Source organism: Centruroides vittatus, unplaced genomic scaffold (genome assembly GCF_030686945.1).
Source record: "Centruroides vittatus isolate TY-2023 unplaced genomic scaffold, ASM3068694v2 contig_351, whole genome shotgun sequence".
Lineage (NCBI taxonomy): Eukaryota > Metazoa > Arthropoda > Arachnida > Scorpiones > Buthidae > Centruroides > Centruroides vittatus.
The window spans coordinates 1,985,032-1,997,840 of NW_027122174.1; the positions used below are offsets into that span (position 1 = coordinate 1,985,032).

The following is a 12,809-nucleotide window of genomic DNA, read 5'->3' on the forward strand; positions in this document are numbered from 1 at the left end:
CGTCCTGAAGTTTTTATTCTAATGGAACATTTTAAGGAAATAAATGGTGATCCACCAAAAGTTTTTTGGAAGCGACTACGTCATTTTATTTTTTATAGATAAATACAATTATTACAGTGATTATTACGGTAAAATTACAATTTTACAAATTACAACTATTATTACAACTTCCATTATTTGGATATATTTACACAATAGTGAACTAACCTGTTTTATGTTTAGATATACAGCTGAGTGGTGTTGATGTTGTATCCCGTAAGGCAGGGGTGGCAAATCTGTGGCACGTAAGAGAAATCATCTGGCACTTAATGTATCATATGATTTCTGTCCTTTTCAATCATCCTTTCTGTTTATCACCTGATCATCCTTTTTTCAATCAGATTTTTTACATTTATTCGAATTAAAGTGTATTCATTTAATTTCTTTAAATATCATTATTCGAAGTCTAAGACTTTGGCACGCATTAAAATCTTTAAAGCTAAGTGTGCTTACAATATGGCATGCGGACTCAAAAAGGTTCGCCATCCCTGCCCTAAGGCATTTCTAACTATCTTTCTTTCTGTTTGCTTGCTCTTTAGCCCCTTTCATTTCCTCCCATGTGTTGTCAATCTTCATACCATTATTTATGTTTATGGTTTTGTTTTTATTAACAATTGCAAAGTGTTCTTTGAATTTACATAGATAACTGTCTTTTTCTCTGTGGATTATTTTTACAGAATTGATTTTTAAAGTAATATAAATAAAACCGCACCATTGATATAATACATATCTATTCTTATAGTAGATACTTATGAATTAGTGGTCAAATAAGGTTGGAACAGTGGCAAAGCATAGGTTTGAAACTAGGGGAAGCACCTAAATGGTAAAGGACATTTTTTTGTAACTCTTTCTGCCCTGTGGGCACTAAGATGGTCTTTTTAGGCAATCCCATTATGGGTTTGACCAGGCCCACAATGGGGCGGCCAGGTGGTGAGGAATGGAGCCTGATGTATCTGGACAGACCACATCCTGAAAAATTTCTGGGGATTTTTCGACCATCTGGATTTGAATCCAGGTCCACCTTTAACCACTGGATATTGGGTTGTCTAACTGATAAAGGACTAAAATCAGGTATATTTTAGCACATGTCCATCTAAACAGATAGTAAAACAAAACAAATTATTATCTGATAAATGAATTTAAACAAAATGTAACTTCTTATCTTATCTTTTGTATAGTCTTCATTACTAGTCAGAAGAAACTTATTTGAAATTGAGTAATGAAATAATTTAATTTTTAATGAATTGTAAAGATGCACCACAGGGAAAGTGGTGCTTCCATCACCTCCCACCACTGGGTTGGAATTTTTATTAAATTCACATTAAAAATTTTTCATCCATTCAACTTGGCTCCCTCCAAGATTAAATTTTGAGTATGCAACTAATAGACACTATAATTTTTACTTATGTGTAATAATGCCATAAAATTCATGACAAGAAATTGTATATACGAAGTAATGAAATAAAATTACTAAAATGAAAGATATTGAAAATAAATATAGAGAAGTCCAGTTTAGAAGATATGTATTATAGAGATTTATAACGTTTTTACTTTATTTGATGTCTTAAAGGTGTAAATTAAATAATTAAAAATATTTAATACTGTATTCATATTTTATGCTAGTATTCTAAAGATTGAAGTTTAAAAAATACACAAACCTTATCTTCTGCAAATTTCAATAAAGATGCTGTAGGATCAACACCAGGAGATAATATAAAAATAAAAGGTATGCAACAGTCACTGTCTAAAAATATTTCTTCAAGATCAAAATGGGGTATTTCAATAAAAGTTGATCCTAAATGTATGGAAATAAAATTTTCTATAGCTGGAATCACTTTGTTGGGAGTTAAACAACGTACAACAAGAATCTTTTGAAAATCATCTAAACTATTCCATTCTTCTGGAAAACTTTCCTTATGAGGATGCTATTTAAATTATATTAGACAAATTAAAATATTTTAATTTATCAATATAAAAATTCACCAAATAAGTATAGTGTTATTTGAAATATATTATAGTATTCCACATAATGCTAAGATACTCACCTCACTATTGTATACATTTTTCCATAAAGAACTGTATTCAGTTAGTGAATTTCTTAAACCATTAAAATTAGGTAAATTATCCAAGCTACAAATTTCATCCCAAGATTTTAAAGGAAGCCATCCTGTTTCATTATAATAAGGATTTTCCAAGCTAATTCCTCCAGTTAACAAGAAATTCCATTCATCTTCATTGATTAATGATTTATATTTCATAGGATTGATACAAAGTAAAAATGCAAATAATAACTGAAACGAAATTAAACTACATAAACATATATATAAATAAACACTATTTATTAGCTAATATCTATAAATAAAAAGTTTATATATAACTGACAGCTGTATTTTTCTACATATTTTGCTTTATTTTAAGTTTATAACTGTTGTAACTGTTATAGTACTATAGCACAGTGCTATAGTACTATAAAAGATGTCCTATGTATATCATATTTCTAGTAATAAATAATAATATTTATTCTGTGGCTAAATGCCATTTGTGTAATATATAGTTATATTTTATTTTAACTTAGAATATATTTTTCCTTCTCTTTCCTATTCATATTATCTTTACTTCCTGGAACCCTTCCCTGACCGGTGCTTAACGGCTTAACAATAGGTGACCCCATTATGGACAATAGGACTGTACGCAGCCCTCAGGGGTAGAACCAAGACAAAGAGTCACTTTTGAGTCAGAGCTGAAGGAGGAAAGACGAGAACGAGAAAGCTCCCGAATACGTCTTCGAGACCACGTGGGTGAAGACAAAGAGAACTTTATGTGTAGTGAAAGTGTTGACTGTTTTTTTTTTCTCGTGATTAAGAAGAGATTCGTCATCTACACCGTTATATGTACCGTTATGTGCACCTCATTGCATTAGCACCAAAATAGTTGGGTACCCATTCCTTTTTTTTTTCTTCTCCTATCAGTTATTTTATTGTCATAAATTCTTCTATCATTCTTCATTAGTTGTAATTAATTATAAGTTTAGAATTAAGGTCTATATACGTTTGTAATCGCCCTTTGTAAAATAATTATCTATGTATCGGAATAGTCGTCACGAGACCTGAGGCTTATATCATTATATTTTTGTCGGGTTCCGTACTAATACTACCTGTGTTGGAGATAGAGATATTATAGCTGGCATCCCACAACCCTTCCTGTATCTATATACGCGAATAAAAGATCCTGTTGTAAATATTTATACCAGTTTCTTTGTGTACCACATTCGCGATCTTCACAATGGCGTCCGCGACAGGATGCCAGTATTAATGGTCCAATTCGACTGTGAACTTATCTCTATCCTGACGGTGATTTATTCGGTCAGTAGCCCGATCTGTGACTTTGTATTATTTTTTGCTATTGTAAAAAGGTCTGTGGTATTATGGCGACCAACTGTCCTGTCGAGACAACTACATCAAACAATATGACCACATCCAATCCTCCTCTTGTGGTTACTGGGTTTCTGGGGATGATCCCCACGTTCTCGAACTCCCAGAATGACTCCGTTAACATCCAACAATTCTTTCAGACAGTGGAAAACATATCACGTCTGGCCGAGTGGAACGACGACGTTAAGATAGCTGTCCTCCAGGCAAAACTGAAAGGGGAACCCCTAAATACATTTTTTTGCCTCCTCGAACAATACCCAGGTTCATTTAACGATATTAAACGCGATCTTGTAAAATGTTTCGAAAGGAAGGCCCCTAAAGAAAGGAATGTAATCGATCAAATTATGAGCATTAGACAAGGTGTTAACGAGTCAGTTACGGACTATGTAATTCGCGTTAAAACGTTGTTCTCCAGGACAATTAAAGTAAATAACAATATGGCGACTTTGAGGGACAATGTTATCTTGGAAAGATTCGTGAAAGGACTGAGTAATCGAATCAAACCCAATGTTTTGAGGCGCAATCCTAAAACATTAGAGGAAGCGTTTGACTTCGCAGAAAACGAGGAGCAGATCGAGGCTGAGTGTAGTAATTCAGCTGACAAGAGGAACATCAACATCGCTTCCCAACATCCTCCTAACAATCAAGGTAGTGAAGAAGATATACCGGGAGAGGAAAAAGGGCACGAAATAGATCGTATAAGGAACCTGGAAGAGGAAGTTAAGTTGTTAGCTGATTCTGTAAACCGATTAATTCAAACGCAAAAAGGAAATACTAATCGTAGCGAGCGCCGTGCTTGCTTCATATGTGGTGAACATGACCATATCGCCCGGAATTGTCCTACCCGAAATAAGCGTAATTTAAACTGAACAAGGAGTATGGTGAAGGTCAGGACCATACTCTCTATTCCGAAATTAATCTGACCCCTGATGTCATAATTTCCAAAAAGGGTTTACCCATAATTGAGGGCTCCAGTCTCGGAAGGAAGGTAAGGTTCTTAGTCGATACTGGTGCCGAAAATTCTTTATGTGATCTGACTATAGTTGAGGCCATTCCTAGAAGAATATTAGAGGGCCTGAGCATTGAGAGCGCTAATTTCGGGGTTAGGGGTATTAGCGGTGCGGTGAATAGTTGCGAATACCTCCTTCATACTAAAATAAAATTCTTGTGTATTACTTGCCCTATAGATATCGCTTATATAAGGTTTCCTGAGAACTTGGAGTATGAAGGCATATTGGGGGTTGACATTATATCTAAACTCCCTGAACTACTGGAAAGGGTTAACGATGCTTTTAGGAAGGAGTCCTCCCAACGATTAAACACCTCTAGTAACTCACTGAACTGTTCCAACTCTGTATCTGTTAAATTACCAAATTTAGAAGGGCTTACCGAAGATGTTAGAACCAAAATTATTGACATATTTAAGAAACATCCCCACTGCTTCGCTTCCGATATATCTGAGTTAAAAGGCACGAAAGATTTTGAACATCTACCCATTATCGAGACCCCAGTCCCCATAAACGTCCGTCAATATAGGATCCCAGAATGCTATTTAAAGGAGCTCAAAAGGTTAATATCCTCTTATGTCGAAGCAGGGATCATTGAGGAAAGCACTTCAGAATGGAACTCCCCAATCCATGTCGTGGAGAAAGATAACGGGGAATTGCGTATGACTCTAGATTTGAGACGTATCAATGAAGTAACTCGCCCCCAGGAATTTCCCCTGTCCAGAGTGGATGAAATTCTTAGCAAGCTTCATGGCAACCAATACTTCTCTGTCCTCGACCTAAAATCTGGTTACTTTCAGATCCCCCTTCACCCCTCTGCGAGGCCTATATTTGCTTTTTCCACTCCCTGGGGAAAGTATCAAATGTGCCGTTTACCCCAGGGAGCAAAAAACAGCGGCCGGTATTTTCAGTATGTTATGACTAAGCTCCTCGGCCAATTTATTGGAATAAATTGCTTCGTCTTTCAAGATGACGTCGTCCTTTTTTCAAAAACTATTGAAGAACACCTTACCCTTATTGATAAGATATTAAGCATCTTGGACTGCGCTAATTTGAAATTACACCCCAGTAAAAGCAAATTCATATTAGAAGAGGTCTCTTACTTAGGTCACATAATTAGACGTGACGGCATCCTCCCTGACAAAAAAAATGTAAGTGCCATTCTTAATGTCAACCCACCTGTAAATGTAAAGGGAGTTAGGAGTTTCCTGGGGATGGTTGGGTTTTTCCGCGCCTTCATTCCAAATTTCGCAGAGATCGCAACACCCCTTACCAATTTAACTAAGAAGGGTATAAAGTTCAAATGGGATGATCATTGTGACAATAGCTTTCAAAAATTCAAACTTTTATTAACTCAACCCCCTGTTCTTGTTCACCCTGATTTCTCTGAACCCTTCCATATATATACCGACGCCTCGGAGCTATGTGCTGGCGCTGTTCTGGGACAGATGAGAATAAAAAAATTTGCCCCGATCGGTTACTTCGGCAAAAAGTTTCATGGGGCAGAGCTCAGATATTCGACAATTGAAAAGGAGTGTCTGTCCATTATACTAGCCCTACGGCATTTTAAACCAATCATCCTAGGCCATGAAGTAAATATTTATTCCGACCACAAGCCGTTAACTTATATCAAAACAATGCAAAATCACAACAAGAGATTGATGCGTTGGTCAATCGAACTATCTGATTATAGTTATAATATATGTCATATCAAGGGAAATTTAAACCCGGTTGCTGACTGGCTTTCGCGCCCTGAGATTCCCATTGGAGAGTTTGGATATACACAAGATTGTAATGTGAGCGCTAAGGATCGTAGTTTCTGGGAGAGGGTCGTCGAGTCTCAGGATCAGGATAAGTTTTTCTCTAAAATGAAGGAGAACCTAAAAAAAATTTGTACACTCGAACCCGTGGATTCTTTCGATGGCATCCAACCTGAATTTCAGTTAGAAGGCAACGTATTGGTTCACGTTAAGCCTGATCAATACAGGTTACGTCATTGGAGGCGACCTTGTGTCGGCCCTAATATGGTTAGCGAAGTTATTAAGGCCTTTCATAACTCGGATGTCGCAGGTCATTTTGGTGTAGAGCGAACTGCCAACCTAATTGATCGCCATTATTATATCCGTAATGTTCGCACTTTAGTCCGCCATTTTATTCAAAAGTGTATAACCTGTCAAAAATTTAATTTGCATCGGCATCGTGCCCCTTTTCAACAGACTGAAACGGCAGAGTTTCCCTTCCAAAAAGTAGCCATTGATATCGTTGGCCCTCTTCGTGTGACTCCACAGGGGAATAGGTACCTCTTCACTATCATCGACATATTTACTAGGTACGCAGAGGTGGTCCCTATAAAGGATCAATCAGCCCAATCTATTAGTGACGCTATATTCAATCACATTGTGTGCCGTTACGGTTGCCCAGAGGTCATCATATCCGATAGGGGCAGTAATTTCACTTCTAGGATTTTCCGTGAGACTTGTGAGCTTTTGCACACCAAGCATAACATGACGACTGCTTATCGTCCATGCTCAAATTCGGTGTGTGAGAGGTTCAACAAGTCCATTTGTAGCGTCATCTCCCGCATATCGGGCGGCAACAATAAGGATTGGGACTTATTCGTTAACCCTGCGACCTTTGCCTATAATAATACAACTCACGCTTCCACTAGAGAGGCTCCGTCCTTCCTCTTATATGGCTACGACCCCCGGTTACCTTGGACCTTCCCTAGTAATGATACTATGATCAATGGGGATGAAAACCAGAAAAACAAATGGATTGACCGTTTGAATATTATACGTGACAACGCTTTCGCGTATGGCAAGCAAAAGAATTCCCTTAATAGAGAACGCATAAATTATGGCCGTAGTTATAGCACCTGGGCAGCAGGACAGAGGGTATGGTTGTTGAGAAAAAGCACTACAAAGAAACATGGAAAGTTCTCTCCCAAATACTTGGGACCTTTTAGAATTTCTCGTATTTTAGGACCCGTCACAGTTGAACTAGAGGGTAACGCGCGCCGTGAAAAGTTTGCTGTCCATTCGGACAGGTTGAAACCATGTTTTTTTCCTGTAAAGTCACATAATTTGAAAAGAAATGACAAGACAACCCCTCTTGTTAGTGACGTAGAGGATAGTGAGACAGAGGACTACGATGTTCCTTTGGCCTACCTCCGGTATACTCCAACCGCTCCAGTTCAAGATCACCAGCAAAAAGAACAATCTGAAGATACAACTTTGGACGATTATCAACACCTTTGTAAGGGAGGTAGTGACAAGCCTGGCCCCACCCACAGTTACCATCTTCGTAACAAAAAAGTCGATTACCGGAGGTTACACTACGGTAACTGACTGTTTCGTGGGGGGCATATGTGGCTAAATGCCATTTGTGTAATATATAGTTATATTTTATTTTAACTTAGAATATATTTTTCCTTCTCTTTCCTATTCATATTATCTTTACTTCCTGGAACCCTTCCCTGACCGGTGCTTAACGGCTTAACAATAGGTGACCCCATTATGGACAATAGGACTGTACGCAGCCCTCAGGGGTAGAACCAAGACAAAGAGTCACTTTTGAGTCAGAGCTGAAGGAGGAAAGACGAGAACGAGAAAGCTCCCGAATACGTCTTCGAGACCACGTGGGTGAAGACAAAGAGAACTTTATGTGTAGTGAAAGTGTTGACTGTTTTTTTTTCTCGTGATTAAGAAGAGATTCGTCATCTACACCGTTATATGTACCGTTATGTGCACCTCATTGCATTAGCACCAAAATAGTTGGGTACCCATTCCTTTTTTTTTTCTTCTCCTATCAGTTATTTTATTGTCATAAATTCTTCTATCATTCTTCATTAGTTGTAATTAATTATAAGTTTAGAATTAAGGTCTATATACGTTTGTAATCGCCCTTTGTAAAATAATTATCTATGTATCGGAATAGTCGTCACGAGACCTGAGGCTTATATCATTATATTTTTGTCGGGTTCCGTACTAATACTACCTGTGTTGGAGATAGAGATATTATAGCTGGCATCCCACAACCCTTCCTGTATCTATATACGCGAATAAAAGATCCTGTTGTAAATATTTATACCAGTTTCTTTGTGTACCACATTCGCGATCTTCACAATTCAATATAAAAATTATATATACAGTGAAACCTCACTTAATGAGCATAATTTGTTCCAGAGTCTTACTCGTAATGCGAACTACTCGTTAAGCGAAACAATTTTTTCCATAGAAATTAATGTAAAATATGATAATGCATTCCACACTGAAAAAATATACTCAAATATTTTATGTGTAATGTTTATTCAAAGAAAATTATACAATAAACATTGTTAAGGAGAGTGAATCATCATCTTTTTTCTAGAGTGGAATGAACCAAGTTGAAATGCAAATTTGATTTGCAGAAGAAAAAAAAAATAATCACAGATAATGTGTTGATAAACACACCAAATGATATGCCAAATTCTTGGGCTATGTAAAGGCTATACTTAAATAATAGAAATCAATTAATCTGACTAGAAGTAGGCAGTTATGCTTCCATCTCGTATTAAATTTATTAATTATAAATAGTTAATTTTTAATTCAGACGTTTCTAAAATTTAATTTGGAATTGGTCATTAAATTTAATTTCACATTACAGGTAAGACTCTGGAACAAATTATGCTCATTAAACAAGGTTCCACTGTATATATAATTTTAAATTAATTAATTTATAATATTTATTTATAGCCTTTACATAGTCCAAGAATTTGGCATATCCTTTGACGTGTTTATTATATAATGGGCTATGGTTGTTGATGTAATATGCATTGGAAAAAGTTTGGAAAAATGTGTGATCACAAGCAACACTAAGATGCTAGCTAAATGAGTGCTAGATGGAGCATGCGCACAATCTGGGACTTCCCCTCTCCTAGCCACTCATTATGCAAAAATTTACTTGTTAAGCAAGTCATTTTTCACAATTTATTTCACTCTATGTGAAACACTCATTATGCGAGGTGCTTGTTAAGCGAGGTTCCACTGTATATATATAATTTTTATATTGATTTAATTTTATATTCAATATAAAAATTTAATATACAGTAGAGAGTCGTTAATCCGAATCAATTGGGGACAGGGGTTGTTCAGATTAGTGATTTGTTCGGATAACCGATTATGTACGAAAAAATATATTAACCTGTCCAATGTTCAAATTTTTCTCCATTGCGTGTCGCTTTGTGTTGAATTTTCGTTGATTTTAAGCTTAACGAAAATTTTTATAATAATAATTGAGGCTATTGTATTGTTAAAAATTATTTCTTTATTTTGTACAAACAAAATAAATATATTGAAGAATATAAAAACATGAAAATTATACTTTAGAAGTAAATCTAGTATCAAAAACGTTTGATTCAGCACGACACAGTCCAACTGAAAATCATTCGGATAACCGGCGATTCAGATTACCGGGGTTCGGATTAACGACTCTCTACTGTATATATATTAGAATAAATTAATACATCATTAGTAATAAATTGACATTTCCATATTTTTATATAATCTATTTAAGGAATTACAGAAATTTTAACTTAGCAATTTATTTAAATTTTTAGTAATGGAAATTGGAAAAATTCACAGAATACTTCATGTTTTATACAAATATAAATAAATGATAATAAAGCAATAATATATCGATTAAGAAAAAAAAAATATATATATAATAAACCTATTTAATATACTGTTATTTTTATTATTATTATTATAAGATGGGTTTTGGAATTAAAAGAAAGACATACTCAATCACATATTTTAAAAATAGAAAAAGGATAGGTTCGTTACGAGGTAAAGAGTAAGTTTTAGCAAAGATAAGAATACCCGGGATTGGTTCTGTATATTTGGTGGGTGAGATGCCACTTGAGACTTTTCACAAGGGTTGATAAGTTTGGTTTTCCTATATCAAATTCTCCTCTTACTTTCACTTTGCAATCCTCAATTCTGTACTGTCTTGTCGTCACCACGATAGGACAGGATTCCTTCCTCAGACTATGCAATGATCTCCGGTCGTTGCTAACCTTGACTTGGAGTACTCAAATTCACGTCTGTGCACTTTCAGGTCTCCAAAAAGAATGATGTGCCTCTTGTCTTTTTTGCCTCAGGGTCTTATTTTTCCCTTTGTTTACATTAGTTCCTGGAACTGGTCATCTCACCCAAGAGAAAAGAGTTAGGGAAGAAAATTCTAGAAGAAAGGAGAACAAAGGGCTATTATACTAAACTTATATTAATATATATAATACAATATGGCTTGTAGCCACAGGTGTTACAAGGATGATTTGTGAAGACCTTTGTGTTTCTTCTACATGTGAATTTTAAATGAATTTAGTGTCTAGGTTTATTTTTAATAATTTTAATAATATATTCAAAAAATTATATATAAGTATAAATCTCTCAGTTTTTTCTCCTGTAAGTGATAGTTTATATAATTAAATAAAAATATTCAGTGTTTATATAATTTTCTAAATTTTCTTAAATAGCAATTAAACACTTAATGAAATGTGTTAGTTGTAATATTGAAAAACACTCACTTTGTCTTTTTCAAACAAACTTCTACAAATATTTCTGTATAATGATATGGTGAAGTATTCATGTAAAATCTGCAGCCGCATTTGCAAATCTTCAGACTTTTCAGAGTTATCTATTGATTTTTTAAATAGATTTACAAACCATGCCAATGAATACTGATACATTGGATTGATATTTGCTAAATTGGCAATTGTGAAAAATAATATTGAAGAATGAGTAGCAATTGGTTTATAACCTTCTCTGGTTTCCTCTATTTTTGCTTCTGTTTGTTCAGCTGTAATCTGAAAAATATAAAATGTTATATTATGATATAATGTAAAATGAATATTTCACTAAATTTATTTTTTTATTAAAAAAATTAATTTTAGAATACTTTTGAAAATAATTTTAAAAAATGAAAAAACTTTGAACACAAAATTATATTGAAACATAAGAATGAAATTCAAATACTGGGTACTTTTGTTTTACATTTTTCATTTATAATGATCATTTTAACTACAAAAAAGTTTATTTTTATTGATTAATTCTTTTCTGCAATGATATTTGAATGCAATAATTCATAATAATTGAACAAAATTATTGTATTGGTCCAAATAGCAGTCAATGTTTTTTCCAGTTTTAAAGGGGCAAAAAATTGCCCTCAATCTATATTCAAGCCTTAATTTATATATGGATATAATTACAATTTTCTTTGGTTTCAATAACTGTCTGTGGTACAAGTTATACAGAGTTAAACTGATGCTAAAATTCAATGTGTCAATTATTTAGCGATGCTAAATATAATTGACCAAATTTTGACCTGTTACATTGCAGCCCACAATAACTAATACTGTACACATCATACAGTTTTATTGAAAGGTTATCACACCAATCACACAATTGAAACCATTGTTGCCTTATATGCAACCTAAAATACATTTTAACCCTAGTGTGAAATCCAGGATCAATTGGATTTTCTGAAGTATCCCCCCCCCAAATGACTCATAAATGAGCTTTGGAGTTTGTGGGATTTTAATAATCCTCTCTATAAAAAGATAAACGTTCTCACGTAGTCAAAACATAAAGTTTACCATTACCGACCAATACTAACAATTGTTTTAATCCCAATGACACTTTTAACATCTAAACAATTGGTCCCGTGATATAATTTCTCACCGTGAAACTATAAAAGCCACTTCTTTCTTCCCCCTCAGGGGAATTTGCTAGTCATCTTTCAAGCAGTGTACTTAGCACTGGTCGTCGGAGTCAAGAAGTTTTGTGCCTACTTTGGATAATTCGCTTTCAGAATCAGAGTATAAGTGTGACTTATTTTTACTTGGATATTGTGCCCTATAGTAATTGGATATTGGATGAATCCGTCTTCCGTGGAATTAAAGGAAGAGGTATGAAACCAATCTTGTAAACTCTCTGTCTCAGCCCCTTCTCTCACACAACCACACGTTGTACTCGTGCATTAGTTTCACTCCTGATAAACCTTGTTTTGTTATAAAATGGTGTCTTGCCTCGACTGTCGGCCATGCCTTATCATCAGCTCCACTGACCTCCTCCACTTGCATAACGCGTAATGCGCATCCAAAGTAACTGCCATCCTTGACAAGTGAGCAGGTCAACAACTTGACATCGAAAAGGGAGATACGACTTCCTCTTACCTCCCCCTGGGATCTCACACTAGTGTGTTAAATGACCCTCATCAATTAGGTGATCATATATTATAAATAAGGCAAAAAATTCTTTAACAATGTTACAAAACTCATACCGACATCCATAAA

At 34.9% G+C, this 12,809-nt stretch overlaps 1 protein-coding gene across 6 annotated transcripts in view; it reads right to left on the minus strand.

Annotated features, from left to right (window-relative positions):
• LOC136974588 (dynein axonemal heavy chain 7-like) overlaps positions 1-12,809 on the minus strand; it is a 158,084-nt gene that overhangs the window by 34,937 nt on the left and 110,338 nt on the right. For 5 of the 6 annotated variants that reach the window (XM_067269506.1, XM_067269505.1, XM_067269509.1 and 2 more), the window contains 3 exons: positions 11,043-11,321; positions 2,085-2,330; positions 1,698-1,964 (listed from right to left, as the gene is read on the minus strand). In XM_067269506.1, the coding sequence (XP_067125607.1) occupies positions 1,698-1,964; positions 2,085-2,330; positions 11,043-11,321 (792 nt within the window). The remainder of the gene's footprint in view (positions 1-1,697; positions 1,965-2,084; positions 2,331-11,042; positions 11,322-12,809) is intronic. The other variant, XM_067269508.1, reaches the window with a different exon arrangement.